The sequence below is a fragment of the Candoia aspera genome, chromosome 2 (assembly GCF_035149785.1).
Source record: "Candoia aspera isolate rCanAsp1 chromosome 2, rCanAsp1.hap2, whole genome shotgun sequence".
Classification (NCBI taxonomy): Eukaryota; Metazoa; Chordata; class Lepidosauria; order Squamata; family Boidae; genus Candoia; species Candoia aspera.
In genome coordinates, this window is record NC_086154.1 from 47499817 (window position 1) to 47516228 (window position 16412).

The 16412-nt window shown below is 36.0% G+C and overlaps 1 protein-coding gene across 2 annotated transcripts in view; it reads right to left on the reverse strand.

The window, feature by feature from the left end:
- APPL1 (adaptor protein, phosphotyrosine interacting with PH domain and leucine zipper 1) overlaps positions 1-16412 on the reverse strand; it is a 42843-nt gene that overhangs the window by 4112 nt on the left and 22319 nt on the right. Inside the window, exons 8-21 of one of the 2 annotated variants that reach the window (XM_063291761.1) lie at positions 15956-16102; positions 15485-15567; positions 15227-15385; positions 13789-13977; positions 13026-13068; positions 11249-11305; positions 10254-10345; positions 8446-8628; positions 4925-4974; positions 3488-3662; positions 3349-3385; positions 2726-2872; positions 1772-1822; positions 329-418 (exon numbers count right to left, since the gene is read on the reverse strand). In XM_063291761.1, coding sequence (XP_063147831.1) covers positions 329-418; positions 1772-1822; positions 2726-2872; positions 3349-3385; positions 3488-3662; positions 4925-4974; positions 8446-8628; positions 10254-10345; positions 11249-11305; positions 13026-13068; positions 13789-13977; positions 15227-15385; positions 15485-15567; positions 15956-16102 — 1503 coding nt within the window. The remainder of the gene's footprint in view (positions 1-328; positions 419-1771; positions 1823-2725; positions 2873-3348; positions 3386-3487; positions 3663-4924; positions 4975-8445; positions 8629-10253; positions 10346-11248; positions 11306-13025; positions 13069-13788; positions 13978-15226; positions 15386-15484; positions 15568-15955; positions 16103-16412) is intronic. The other variant, XM_063291762.1, reaches the window with a different exon arrangement.

A 16412-nucleotide genomic window follows, 5' to 3' on the forward strand; every position in this document is an offset into this window, starting at 1 on the left:
AGCATCCTTTTTCCAACTACAGCAACCCACATGTCTCCTGGTCACCCAAAGTAGGTCATTACTTGTCAAGTTCTAACAACCAGTAGTGTCATACTGTCTCTAAATGTTATCATGTGAACATGTCTGCTTTAACTTAAATCCAATCAATTTCAGTATTGTGAGGAAGAGTAATTTTTCATGTTAATGAAACTTCTATAAAACTGCTGTTCTGAAGGCCCAAGCCCATGCAAATACCAAGACTGAAGCAGTATCATGATTAAATTAATACACTTCCTTAGAACAGCAAATTAGCTGAAAAAATCCAGCTAAATTCTGATCAAATGCATACCTTTTCAATTTGTTTCTGTTTATTGAGCTCTTTTTGCTGTTTTTCCTTCTCTCTTTCTATTTCTTTCTGCTTTTCTGATGATCTACGATCCTGAAATTTTTTTAAAAAGAACATGCCAAATAACTAAAAGTGGAACATTATTTTCACTGAATGGATTACTTTGTTTTGAGTGAACCATATAAAATTAATTCAAAAATTACATAGGTATCAAAGTATTTTTAACAAAATATTCTCTTACTGCTTTTCAAAACAAAGGTTTAAAAATCTTGGCTTTCACATCACCAGCACAATAGAAAAACCAACTACATATTAATTTAAAGATTAAAAGATCTGCATGCTTACATAATTGTTTCTCCAAATGGTCATCTGTGCATTCACATAACACATCCTCCATCATCATATGATTCTGCTTCTCAATTATATCTGATTTGGACTCACCTGCATCTGCTCAAGAAATGGAGAAATGCAGAGGCACTTTCTTAAGCAGGTGTACTAGGACAGAAAAAAGACCCTTCTTCTCATCAGATCCAGCTAAAGCATGTTCTGAAGGATGCTTCACGTGGGCCTGGAACTCATTTGTAGGAATGCACAATGACCACTTTAAGAACCAGAACTGCAGCTAAGCAATCTGTCCTTCCTTTTTAATACTAAACTTTATTTATACATATTTTGCAGGAAAGTATTTTCCAAGTTGTTAGTGCTTACCTAAAGCCAACAAACATCCACGAGAAAGTGGAAAACAAAAAACCAAATTTGGCTCAAGACAGACTTGTGCAGTGTACAAAAAAGGATCAATACTTCCAAGAGGTTTTACTTCCTGATTTGGACAACAGAACAACATGCTTTAAAGAATTAAGAAGAATGTAAGGTGTGTGTATATTATATTCTTAAGCTCAAGACAGATATGTATTTAAGAGTAAAAAAAACTGTCTCCTTTGATCTTCTTTTAGGGTCAAGGGAGATTTGCCTACTGTCTGTTTTTTACCTTCACTTGCAGAAAGCTTTGCCAAGTTATTTGCTTATAGACATCTCCTATTCTGTACACCTGGGTTGGAACTGCTTGTGACTTGCAAGACACTGGTTGATAGTTTACCTGTGAGAATAGTTATTGGGCCAAAGTGGGGTTTTTAGTTTTTTCATTTCACTGATTGTCAACAGAGAGATCAGCAACTTTTTCAAGCACTTAGTATCATCACATCTTTTTTGAGAAACGGTGATGCACCAAAATAACAATGAAATAATCACTGTAAAAACCAAAACATTTTTTTTTCTTATTCCAAACTTGGGCAAGATTTGAGGTTGGAATGCTGAAATTTCACCAGTTTGGCAGATGTCAGGAGATATCACAAGTGATACTGAACCAGCAGGGCCCCATGCCATCAATTTGACACACACACACACACACACACAGCCTTTACGTTTTATTCCAAATTAAAATCTTACCAATTCAGCATGAAATGCAATCTGTTTTGCAAGCCCCACAGAATCACAAATCTAAATGAGGAAAGAAATGGGTAATATTATAATCATTTAAAAAATGAGTCTGTCTTCAAGGACAGTAAATCCTCAATTTATTTGGGGGAGGCATGTCTGTTAAAGCCAAATGTCCATGAAACAGTGAATGGATTTTCTGAGTGTCAGCGCTGCCATCAAAGGTGATTCAGACAACTGCAGGCGCAATGTATCTGCACTCTGAAGACAAGCTGCAGCTGAGAAGCCACCCAGAGGCTAAGGATCAGAGCCTGGGAGCACTGGAGCCAGAAAAATCAGCCAGCTGAAGGGCTGGGCTGATTCAGGAGCCAGAGGAACTTCCAGAGACAACGAAGACATCGGCAGAGGTGAACTGCAGACCAGGGAAATCTGGTGTGTGAATTCTGAAGTCTCCTAAACTAAAGGGTTGATTGTATGTAATTACAAAGAATGAACAGATTGTTCAAAAGTGGTTTTCAGAGCATGAAATAACAGTTATGAAGCACTTACTGTCAAATTCTTACAGCATCTATGCATTTTTCTTAGCTTGCCCAGGTTCTTTAAATAGAAGAGAATATCTGGAGCTCAGGGTTGAACTGGGTAGTCCTTGGTGCTCTCTGAGCCTGGTTGTTTGCTTGCAGACGTTTCATTACCCAGCTAGGTAACATCCTCAGTGCTGTGAGCACTGATGACGTTACCTAGTTGGGTAATGAAATGCCTGCAAGCAAACAACCAGGCTCAGAGAGCACCAAGGACTCCACAGGTTCTTTGGAAGTTGCTCCCTGCTGACTCTACATGGATGTGTATACAAAGCCATTTGCTTCATTGGGGGGAAAAGCCCCTTCAAAGGATTTGCACACCCCTAGTTTTTACAGCTTTGGAATAATTTAGAATACAAGAATGTTAACTGAAGCATGATGCATGTACCTTTTCACCTTCGTTATTTGATTCAAATATGTAGCAAACTGAAGTTGGTCTACTATCTGCTCTTCCTGCTGAAGTGTGAAGCACAAATCCAAAAAGACGCTTGTTCTCCTGGTGTGTGGCATACAGAACTATATTTGGCAAAGGAAACTGTCCAAAAGAGAGGAAAAGGCAGTTCTAAGGGTCACTGAGTAGCAGTGAATGAAACTTACAGAAAAAAGAAATTACTTTTGGATTATTAAAGTAAAAGCCAAAATAATTCATATTTATATTTCAGCATATGGGCATTTTAACTCACCCTACTACCCTTAGTAAACACATGGCATACCAGCATAGACTTTTTAGTCACTAAGCTACATCAGCTCTTGTTCTACTGCATTCTCAAGCTTTCAAACTCAGTAATGCCTTTACAACTACTAGCAGGAAATCCTTTCTAATTTGCAAGTACAAGCTTAGGGTTAGACCATCCACTTTTATAAGCGAACTTCCAGGATAACTAAAATACTGTCTTTTGGGCTGGATAACCTGTAACTTTCTGTCAAAACAGTAAGTAGAAAATAAACTTGGGTGAAATTTAACAGCAGCTGGGTTTCTGATGTTTAAATATTTTGATTTTAGCAACTTACCCTGAGTCTTGTAACTTGTGTCTGTGGATCAATCAACCTAGAAAGTATAATTTCAGAAATGTGCGGTTATTAAAAAAAAAGGCAAAAATGTATTAAAAGTATTTGACAAACATGTTTGGTTTAGAAAAAGAATACTTACTTTAAACAGTCACATGTAACCAACAAATGTGATTCTGTCATTCTGAAAATGTTATGTATAGCTCGAGCTGCTAGTATTTGGCGCATGGTTTCATAAACAACATCAGGACTTTCATCCGACTTCACTTCCATAGAACCAAGGAACCTTATAATAAATAGCTGGTGAAGGATAGAATCTAAAGCAAAGATATATAAATAAATGGTTTGAGTAACCTTTTAAGCAAAGCTTAAGCCTTGGCCTTACAAAACATTAGCTATGTATATATCTTGTATGCTAATCTCCAGTAAAGTATGTTATTTATTTATTAAAATTTATTGTGGCCACCCACTCCAGCTGACTCTGGGCTGCTTACAAACTATAATACTAAATTAAAACAATTAAAAACCTAGACAAAACAAAACAAGGCAGCCTGGACTAAAAACAACCATTAAAACGGAATACCAGAGCCCCTCCCCGCAACACATTAACCCCAGCCTGGGACCAAAGCCAGGTCTTAAGGGCTTTTGAACCACAGGAGAGAGGGCACCATCCATATTTCTGGGGTGATGCTGTTCCAGAGCACGGGGGCCACAACAGAGAAGGCACACTTCCTACGTCTTTAATAGTTTATTTCTAAAATAAACACATATAATCTCTGATAGTTATGTCACAACATTTAGTTACTCTTAGTTTTGACTGAGAAGAATTCTTTTGTTCAGTCAATATTAATAATAACTAAATTGGAAGCACTGTTGTGAGATGGCGGCTTGACGAAAGGTAGAAGGGGAGGAATAATGAATTATTTTACAATATAATTTAAGGGACTGTTACATTAAACAAGATTAATGAATAAGACTTGATAGCTTTCTTCCACTTCTTCTTAAGCTTACTCCATAGTGTAAGTTATGTTTTGATTCTATCTTTATTTTACTAGATTACTGCAAAGTTCTTTCACTGAAGTATTTTCCTGCACTTTCAACATTACTTCAAATATAGCTCTGGGACAGGAGAGATTAGGAATCAAACAGGTATCCATTTTAATACTATAAAACCTATCCAATACAATATTTGAAACGGAATGAATTTGCTCAAGATAAAGCGACAATTCGTCAATGCAAATCAATACAGACAAAAAAATGTGAACTATTATTAGAGGTAATTTCAAAAGTCAGATTACAGAGAATTATTATTCCCTCTTAATCTGAAGTAGTCAACCTAAAATAAGGTTGGTTGGTTGGTTGGATTATTTATTATTACACAGATTCCCATACGACGACTGCCCTTGTTTTACATATAGAGAAACATTTCCCCGTGTACCTTCTTTGCTCTTTTCATTCTGCTCAGGCTCACAGCCAAATTATCAAAATATTTTTTAAAATTATCACTCTGTTCTCTTCAATTGTTATCGTACAATACTATTCAATATATTTTACATTTCTTTAAAGCTCTGCTCTCTACCTTCTGTTTCTGATTTGGTTCCACCAGATTCTCCAAAAGGATTTGTACGTCTGTAAAAAAAAAAGGGGGGGGGGATCAAATCAGGGACTAACAGAATTGCATGATATATTAAAAACAGCAATAAAATACTGAATGGTAATCCAGGAAGCGCACATGGACGCACACTCACACAAAACAGTAAATAATTTTCATCTCACAGAATTATTTGAGATATCTTATATAAAGAACTGTATTTTAGCAGGAAACAAGTAAAAAGACTGTAAAACCATCTATGACAAAATAACATGCACTGTAATATTGTTTGGAAAGTTATTTAATTTTATCTGCTTTTGAAAAATACAATCTTATAGTGCAAACTACAAGTCTACTGCAACTCCACTTAAAAAAAACTTTAACAGAAACCACATGCTCCCCTGGTGTTAATGTGTTAAAATTATTTACTTATGAAAAGTTACCATTTCAAAAACAGTCTTCTGAAAGCATTGATGGGATTTCAATCATAATCAAGAGAAACATGGCTATGCTTAGCTCTCAGCAGAGACATTATTACTCTTTACATTATATTTGTGAAAATTTTCTAGGCTTCCAGTATGTAGGCAAAGAAAAGGTTTATCAAAACATTTTTCAAATGGAGAACTTAAGATGATCCTTAAAAGACAAAAGATTGTAACAGTATTACCATTTTTTAAAAATATATTCAGTCCGATGTTTTCACAATGTCAATCTCTCACAGAATCACAGTGTTGCACTAGAAGCTCTAAGGTCCTTTACATTCCCTGAGCTGAAAGGCAGGATGCTACAATATCCTTGCAGTATGCCCATCTAATCTTAAATACCTCCAGCAAAAAAAAGTTCACCGTCTCTCAAGGCAGCCTGTTCCATTTTCAAACTCTCTTTGGGATCCATGTGGTCAGAATTATTACAGCTGGCAAATCTCTTGATTGCAGCCTGGCATACTTGCTAGTTAGTTCAGCTCATGAGAAATCTGGTGAGTACAGCAAGGCTCAGACTTTTATAGACTTCAGACTGAAACAATCTACATCTTTTTCAGAGTAGCACTCAGTACATCTTCCCACAAGTCTTTCTTATGGCTTTATACTAGCATTCACAAGAGATCCTGAAAACACTACACCCTTCTTCAGATATTTCATATGCATACAATATCTACTTGAGTAAGGCAACCTAGTGCCCTCACCTAATCATCATTATTGCCTTCTACACAAAGAGGACGACTGTGCAGAGGAGTCACCGCTATTCACAGATGCTCTCCAAGTGTTTTGGAAACTGACTTTGCAGGGGGTAGGCTTAAGGTTGCTCATGCTGATGACCTGTATTCACATGTTGATAATTTAAGGTATAGCAGCCTGGTATGGAGAGAAAATTGATTGAGATACAAAGGAGGAGAGTGTGGAGTTTGGACAGTTGGTGCTTGATGGCAGAAAGTGAGGCAGTGAACACTGGAGGACAAACTTGGTTAGGAGTTGGCAAGAGAGTGTGGATACCACACAAGAAGAAAGTGAAGATGGGAGAGAGGAACATGGATGGGGAAGTGAAGAAGTTCAAGGAATGCAGAAGAAGAAGGTGATGGCTGAGATGAAGGAGATAGAGAAGGTGTAATAATGGAATAGAAGATTGTGAAGAGACTCTCAAACAACTGGGCAGATAGCAAATGGTTGGGCTTTGGAGGACAAGGAGACATGGGAGCTTAAGTGATTGGACAGACTGGTTTAACTGAGTGACTGGCAACAACCTCATCACCACAATTGAAATAGGGTGTGGCATGAGAAGAAGGAACAAATTGCCTATTACAGTATAAAGCCCTTTCTGATTTGGGTCTTCAGGACCATCAGATTCAGATGGTCTTTGCCTGCCCAGAAGTAGTTAAAGGAAGAAGACTTGGAAACAAGCCTTCAGGGTAGAAGCCTCCTCATTCTGGAATAGTTTGCCCGCCAGGATTAAGATGGCCCCTTCCCTGTTGACATTCTAGAAGGCAGTGCAAATTGTAGTTTTCCAACCAGACTTCAGGAGAGGGTATTATGCGATCAGAGTTAGTGTGACTGACTGCATGACATTTTGTACTTTCGTGCTTTGATTTTTCTTTTCTTTTTTTTAGTGCTCTGAAATGGAAGCCTCCTAGTATCTTTGGAGCAGCCAGCATAGAAATCCATGTGTGAACAAATATATTTAAAATGCCCGACACTGACTTTTGTTATGGACATTTCTCCTCAAATACTAAATTCAATTTGAAGTTTTCTATGAACATTTGTTTTGAATTGGATCTCTCCTTACAACAAACTTTTCTTAGGATAACTGGGGTTAATTAATTTCTGTTGCTGAAAGAAAAATCAGTCATATCTATAAGCAGCCGGGTCTCATTCAGCTATCACATGTTCTAAGAGTTTATAAGGTACCAAAGGAACATTTAAGTAGGAAAAATGATTCTTCGTGTTATTCCTGTTCTTAGTTTTAATATACTTGCAAGACTGTAAGGCATACAATTATGAGTGAGATATTTCTTGCTTTGGCTCTGAAAGCTTCTATTCAGAATAATTTTTCACTAAATTACAATTAGGTATTCACTGGTCCATAATATATAGGGCCCCCTGACTACTTCACTGATGTATGTATGTATGTATGTATGGTGACAAAAAAAAATAAAAAATAAAAATATTGTTTAACGAGTACTGTATATTCAATTGCTGAATGATAATTGTAAAATATGTTGATGCAAAATGGAAAGTCTAGTGAGATGCGGAAGGGGCATAAAAAGATCTCTGGACAATGGACAATTTATCTTCCTAACAGATATTACTTTAGAAGCCTAGATAATTTTCACTCACCTTTTTTAAGCTTAGGAAGAAAGCCATCAGAATGCCTTCACCACCTGGGTTGCCACATTTCTCTTGAGTTTCCAAGAGGAAATACCCAAGTTGCTGGGGCGGGCAAGCAAGCAATAGGAAAGGAAAATATACTTTTTTAAAAACAAAAAAACTGAAGAATGCTCAACAGGGTGAAAGAAGTCTGCTACAAGAAATAAAACACAGAATCTTAAGCATTGTAAGATTTTCCCAATTGTGCAAGATTTTGATTTGTTTTGTTTAATGATCAGCCCATGCAGGTCTAAAAATCCTAGTCTCTCAAAGGATTAATCTAATAAAACCCAGATGTCCTGACTCCACCCTCTTCTCTTCCATCATGAGTTCCCCCCACCAGTTTTAACATTAGATAATGCTAATCAGCTTTCACTCTTAATCAGACATCTGAATAAATAAGTCTTTGGCTGAAATCTCTAGTTAAAAACAAACCCTGCTTAGGCACAATCATAGTTAAAGCTGGTAAAGGGAATAAGAACAAGTTAAATTTGTGCAGGGAGGGGGGGTCCTGAATGAAAGTGAGCACACTACCCATAATGAAGGTCAAAGGATGATGAGTATTGTTCTGTGAAAGTTTTAAGTCTCAGCAGAAGGTGTTAAATACTGAGTCAGCTTCATTTGCTTGTATTTCATTTTTGTAATTCTTACCTGCCTGACTGTCCTGGGGTTTTTACTTGACCAGGCTGGTCTTCGCTTACTGGAGAAATGATATCAAATTGTATAGGCGTGTCAGGTGCAACAAGTGAGTCCAAGGAAAGTGCAGACAGTGATGCTGAATCAGATCCCAAAGAGCCAGTACTACTAGTACGATTTGTGGGAGGCCGAGGCTGTCTGGAAAACAAGAAAAGGAGGAAACATTTCAACCTACACCATCTGTTGCATTTCAGCAGAGAAAAGCTGATAAAATTCTGAAGTCATACATTTCCTTACACATAATGAAAGGTAAACTTTTATCCAGACAAAACAATAGTCTCAACTAAATAATTTGGAGACAAATGCCTTGTTGACAGCAAACATTTCAGAATGTATCATGAAATACATCTAAAAGGAGAAGCGTAAACTTTATGCTAATGAACACTTGAGGTAATCAAAATAATCACCTAAAACCAGCAGGAATATTTAGCAGCAGCAGCAACAAAATTTCTCAAACATTATCCCTCCTTGGGAGGGAGATGGGCAGAGATAACATTTGATAAATAAAATAAATGATAAATAAATTATCCTGTTTAATATAGTTTGTAATTTCTGATGACTGTGGCTTGAGAAAAAAAATTCTGCAGGATGAATAAGCCAGTGATTAATGTCACCATAAATTCAGACACTTTAATGAGACAATAAGTAGGAACAGCAGACCAGAGCCTAATTAAGGATCAGTGATTCCTCTCAGATTATTAAAATGAAATAGTAAGGAAGACTGAGGCCAGGTAAGTTGAAAATAGAAACTGGATGAAGCTGAAACTGGATATTACAAGAACTGTGTCAAAGGTAAGGACATGGTTACTGTTTTTCCCAATAACATTTACTAATGAACAAATGATGTGAAGTCAGAATTTTGCCCACACATACAATTATTAAATAAAATAGAGTTATGGCAGCAATTTTAGAGCAAAGTAATATCATATCACATATGAATTGAACATTTTAGTAGCAACCATACAAATTTTGGGACTTTTTATTTGCAGCAGCACTCTGCACACTTCAAAAATAATTTGAAAGAAGTCCTGTGGCTCAACTTTATTCAGGCTTTCACACAAACCTGAAAAGAGGTGTTGTTGTTTTAAGAGTCACATTAACTCGAGTGGATTCTTTAAAGCAGCAACACTTTCTATTCAACCTTGATGGGTGGGTGGGGGGGAGTTGTGCTGCTTTAATGAATGGCAAAGAAATATTATGCTTACATAAGGTCCAAAGCACTTCTTCCAAACAATTTTCAAAGCATGAACAGCCCTAATCCATATTACCAGAGATAAGGATATCAAATATAAGAGGCTATTCTAGAGGCATACCACAGTACAAATGAATAGCAGAAAAACTTACAACATGGCACCTGGAAGAATCAATGTTAACAGCACATGACTGGTAAACAACTGCTCAACTTGTTAGGTAGAGCTCATATTAAAAGGTATAGAATATTCTGGATGATAGAGAGATCTTTGCAAAGTAAAGCACTTTTAATAAATTATCAAATCATCAGTACAAAAATCCAGATTACTACTCAGGTAAATTACAGAAGATTTTGTTCACTAGTAAGCTCTCCATTGATGATGGCATAGCTTCAGAGATTTTTTTTAATAAAGTTAAATTTAAGGGGATATACATTCCAGATGCAGTTTTACTGCAAACTTTAAATAGTCATATTTTGGAGTAGCCTCCAGTAGACCTCAGAACATGCTACCATTAGAAGAATAAAATTTACAGAACATGAACCTTGTCTTTTCTGCTGTTTGGCGACTTACATGGTTGGCCTCATGCTTTCATGTCTCTGCTGGAAGGAAGGAGAGGGAGTGACAGCCTCTAAAGCTGACTGATTTACACGGGCAGCAATTTCCTATATTGTTAGAAGGAAAACAAACAAATCTCTTTTCATTTAATTAGACCTAAATACAAATGAGAATATGAAGATCCTTAGTAAGCATTTCAGCAAATACAGCAGACACATCAAAGTCCTTTTTTGTTGGAAGTATGGATTTATGAAAAATATAGCAGACAGATAATTTCTATCAAGGAACACTGCTAGGCATACCGTCTGGACCCAAAATCAATTGTCAGGAGTCTTGGGGCAACATAACTTATTTTTTCTATATTCAACTGCCATGCAGGAGGGGGATTGCAACTGGAAGAACTGACCCTCCTCTAAGCAAGCTGTCACACCCAAGAATGCTCTCCACCCATAGTAGTAAAGATGGAAGAGTTCCTTTAATACCAGTGGAAGCTTTCCAAACCCGAAGCGTAACCAAGCAAATAAGAGATTTTCTTCCAAGAAGGAAAGGGAAAGAAGTGAAAAAAGGGACAGAGACAAATAAGTTGGGAAGAAAAGTAAAGTGATATAAAGCCATGTGTATGTGTGTGATGAAGAATGTGTAAAAGAAACAAAAGAGAGAACATGTGCACAACTGCATACTTTACATGAGATACAAACCTAGGACTGAAAAGCTAAAATAATAGAACAGAACAGAATGCCACCTTCCACCAACCCAGCCTTTATTTCTTCTTCCCTTCTCTCGTTTACAATCACTGCATTCTCTGTACTACTGTCTCCTTGCTCGATTTAAGTGTAAATGCAGAATTAAAATCAATGATTCTCTCAATCTGTACAAACAACTAATTTTAATTCAATATTTATTTCTATTTCCTAACATGTTCTGGAGTCAAATATTTCCTCAAATCAAAATTTAAACTTCACATCTAAAAGAGTTTTGTTTTTCACATTAAAGGACTATAGTCGTATTACCTCTGGGTTTTCGCTGAGGTAAATCTGTTTGGAGATATTGTTTATTGTACATATCCACTGGAAAAAAAAGTTTAAAATGTAGTTAGGTAATTTTCTGCCCACCATGTTAATGTACTTTCCATTTCTAGATTATTTTTAAGAGAGACTAGAAATATGGTAAAAGCCTTAATTTAACCAGAAGGGCAACTTTTATCATTGAAAATTAAGAAAAATAGATGCCAGATGATGACTTTTTCAGATAAGTAAATCAAACTCTTCAACAATAAATAATTGATATGTTAACAACTGTTGCACATACAGACTAATAATAAAGGATGCAGTCCTGTTGTAGAAGGCCTGGCAAAACATGACTTGGTTTTATAAATATGCCTAATTTTGTAGTGAGCAATATAGTCACTCTCTCAGTCCAACCTATCTCAAAGCGTTTTTGAGAGAAAAATAAGAGTGTGCTATGCAGACACCTTAAGAAAAAGCAGGATATAAATCTAAGCATAGAGCCAATGTTATGTTATGACCTTCTAAAATCTGTGCCCTTTGGATTAAGCCCTAGCATGTCCATCAATTTCCACAATGGGATTGGAGGTCATGAGGTTTGAGAAAAACTAAGTTAGGTGATGGTTTAGAATTTGCATGTTGGTGAATTTGCAAAAAAGTTAATAAGCTACACGTAAGACATTTACAATTAGCTTCCAAACTACAGAGCAGGACAGAAGAAATTTGTCACTCTCTAGATGATGCTAAACTCCCATTTGTTTTGCAATTAGTCATGTTTGCTGGGCCTGCTGCAAGCTGTGGTTCCACAACTTTTGGAGCCTATTGATTCTCCAACACTGCTACAGAAACAAAAGAAAGGTTCATGCATTTTTTTTTAAAAAAAACTTTAATCTTTAAATAATGGTTCCATCTACTTTTTAGCTGAATTTTTCCTCTTGTTGATTTTTTTAATGAATCCAATAATAGAAGTGGGAAACTACAGGCTTGTTAAATGTGAAATAATCAACGGAAGATGCAGCTGCAGCACTAAACCAGCAATGTAGCGCCTGTGAAATTCTTTTCCTTGCATTGATTATTTAGCACAACTACTGAGAGAAGCAGGTTTCGAACTCTATTTTAAACTGTTTTGCTACAGGCTAAGGACAAGGTGAGAACTTTCCACTCTGCCTTTCTTTTGGCTTGCAAGATGGCCCAATATTCCAGTGTGGAAGATTCTCAAATCCATGATAAAGTTGATGGCCTGAATTTAAATCTACCATCTATTGTTCCTCCTGCAAAGACAGCACAAGTTTTACCACTATTTATGACAAATTACTTGTGATCTAAATTTTTAAAAAATGTGAGTAAAAAACCAAAAAATTCTTATGAATTGCAGGCCTTTAGGCCACAAACCATGGAATGCTTTGGCAGTCTTCATCTTTTCCATGTCATCAGGATTCTGCTGTGAAAAACTGTCCTCATAACTAGCACCACAAATTTAATTTGAATAACCTGTTTGCAAGCATCATATTTTCTTAATAATTTTTCACTTTCCAATATGGCAATTGCCTTATTTTATTGCAGAATAAAAGAATGGAATCTGGTGGCACTTTAAAAAAGTAATCTGTTCCCCCTTTTTGGGGGGAGATGGGCAGTGATAGAAAGTTGAATGAATGAATGAATGAATAAATAGTAACAAAGGCTTTCTTGGATTTGACAGATTTGTCAGATGTACACAATTTTAATCTTTAAAGCATCACAAGACATTTACTAGTTTCAACCACCATTCTGTTAAAAAGCTTACTTCTTCATAATCTTTTTTGCTCTCAGCTTGCAAAATTGAAGACCTGTTGGAATAGGAAATAAAAATAAAAAACAGACTGAATTATATTTCTTAAACAAGCAGGGGAAAGGAATTTTGATCAACTTGTTGGTTTCCATTTGTCAATATGTGCAATTCTTTATCCAGTATAGCATTTATAACTTGCCAAATTCCAAACAGAAAAACTCTGGTGGACATTGCCCACTTACAATATTTATCTTTGCATTGTGGAACTTAACATACTCCATTTGAGCTAAGTTCTAGGGACAATTATCCACTGATACACCTCAACAGAGAGTAAAACGTTTATGTTGCCAAGGCTTGCATCTCTCAGTAAAAACCAGTAAGATTGCACAGAATGAGAAAGGGGAAAGTATCCCATAACATTTTAGGCTCAGGGGAAAACAGACAATCACGAAAAAAAAAGCTGGCAGACAACTTTTCCCTCTGAACCAGAAACAAGGATGTGACATATCCATAACCTTTTAGAAAGAAAACAAGTATATAATAGACAGCATTATATGTGAAAATATAAATTTAGATTTCCACTAAAAAGCAGCGTCCTGATTAATAAGCTGATTTAAAGTAATAGAAACCTGTCTTATTTTTTTTTTCAGTCTAGGAAAGGCAAAGATTTATCTCTCCTCCTCCTCTCCCACCTTTCAAGAAAAATTGTTAAGGCAGCAGGAAATACTTTTCAGCTGTTTCTCCAATACTAAATTAATATGTAAGTAAGAATACAAACTTTTTGCCATCAAAAGATGTTATTTGAAAGCAGTATCTTCTGTCTTCACAATCCACAGCCATTACCGAACAATTGTCTATATCCATTACAAGTCCTCCAGCTACTTCACCTCTTCCCTGGCTCATTAGGTTTCCACCCTGTGTGAAGTAAAACTGTCTGTCCCAACTGGAAGATACCAGTCCTGTTTTACTAAAGAAAGAAAGAAAACTGACTTAGTCCAATCTAGCAGCAGCAAATCTCTAATGAAAAAATCAGGTATTATAAACTTTGGACTGGTGGAGATAGCTTAATACAATTTAACGAAGTTATGCGTAGATTATTTTGGTACCTCAAGAAATACCAAGAGAATACGACTGGTGCTTAACTGCATCCTAAATTTCCCAGTGTACTGCTTATCAGCAATATGCTTACCTAACTTTAAAATATTATTGCTATATATATTGTTACTCCTTTTTTAGGGTTTTAAAGATAGCCTAAAGCTGTTGCCACCTTACAGCTGCAGATTAGTATAAGCATGTGTCTGCATTCGCACATTAAAGATGCAACTTTCCCAGTATTTATGTAGTTCACATACAGCTCTCCCCATATGTTCAAGAAGATAATAAATATACTTCTAGATAGTGAGAAAATTTATAGAAGACTATTAAAAGTAGGGGTGAAAATTATGTTATGCTTGCTGTTTCCACTGGCAATAATTTCAAGAAAATGAAATATTATAATGCCATGACCCAAAAAAAGAATATTACTTGCAAACAAATTTTATTTTCTATTGCTACTTTATTTAGTATCTCCTGCTGACCCCAGCAGGAGATACTAAATAAAGTAACTTTAGAAAATAAAATTCATATAGTAGTTAAGATGTGATTAATATACTGTATGGGGGACCAAGGCTTAAGTTGCTATGTAGCAATGAAGCTCACTGAGTAATACTGAAACAGCCAACAACCCTAGACTGACTTGTGGAATTGTTGTGAGGATGAAATGGGGGAGATCACTAGTGTTCCCTTGAGCTTTTTGGAGACAAGGAGAGATCTAAACAGAGTAAGTAACTGCATTCCAAGAGAGATGCAATCCACTTTTAAAGCTGCACAACAGCCTGCTTCTTTCAAAGAGGAGCTGCTACAACAAAAATAAGAAATGAAGGAGCAGCTGTTCTCCCATGTGGATATGTCACTTCGGAGGATTCTAGCCAAACTACCCTGAGACAAGTTAAAATCATAATATATTGTGGCATGAAACATCGTAAACAAGACCATGAATTTAACGACAAATCAGTACGTGTGCTGATTGGTACTAGACATTATTTTTAAATCTTAAAAACTGGGAACAACTACTACAAAAGAAGTTCAATTATTTTACATACAACACAGTTCTCAAGACCCTTGTAAATTATAATGCAGGCTACTAAAGCTTATGTGTATCTGAAATTGGTTCTTACTTTCTTGCATTAAGATAACCAGCCTTGCGAGTAAGATTTCTTTGAACCAAAAATTTTGTAGTATCAGGATCTGGTAAATAGAGTGGATCACTGGCTATCTCCAAGTCTTCTATAGTTTGCTGCATCGTCTCAACTTCACGATCCATTTCCCTGCGAACGCTAAACCCATAGGTCATTTTTTTTCATGTTAGTCATATTAACTACAAGTAATATTTAAAAAGAAATAGCATTACTCTGAAAAGAGGCAAATGAACTTACTCCTGCACACTTGTCCCAATATTTGTTAAAAATTCTTCCAGCTGTTCAGAAAGGTTTTCTGAGCCCATCTTAAAGAAGTTTATCTTTCAAAAGGGAGAATTCAGATACTTATTAATTAATTTGGAATTTATAAACACACATCTAATCTTAGATCTTTCTTTGGAAGCTAAAAACATAATGCAATTTTGTAGAGATGCAGATCATAAACCAGTTCAATCACAACATACTTATAATTAGTTACATTTTTCTATCAACACATTACACTTATATGCTTATTTTTCCCCAGAGAGGTTAACAATTTAGTCCTCCTGATTTATCTGGCTCAGATCAACTTTATCAAATTTATATGGCCACCCATCTCACACAAGGTTTATGTTTAGGTTTGCTAGTATTTAAAGAATACTTTGGATGCTCAAAAATACAGTAATGTAATATTCTGAAATCTCCCCTCCACCACACGTTGGAACTTACCTGAGCCTGCATATAGCCTAGTAAGGGTTCCAACATAGCAATTTTCTTCTTATACTGTAGTGTATTTAATGCACAGAAGTAATGCATCATAGTCTGATGTTGTTTCTTCCGGGAAGTATATACATCTTCTGTAACTTCATATTTGACCTGGGTGGGAAAAAAAGTATTTCCAATTCAAGGCAAGCACAGTTTACCATTAAAAGGAACAATTTCCTTGCAGTCTGAAAAAATATAAATTCACATTTTTTTTCAGAATACATTTTCTCTTTTCCTACCCATTCTGTACAGATTTCCAGTCTTAAATATATCTTTGTGAAAAGTACCTTTTAAAAAAGTCCCCGTTATGCTGTCACATGAGAAATATCTTTTGTTTTTTCCACAGGGCTGTGTGAACTGCTTGGCAAAAGTCATTAAATATTACATTATTGAAGGAAGGATAAGGGGTGGGGGAGAGTGA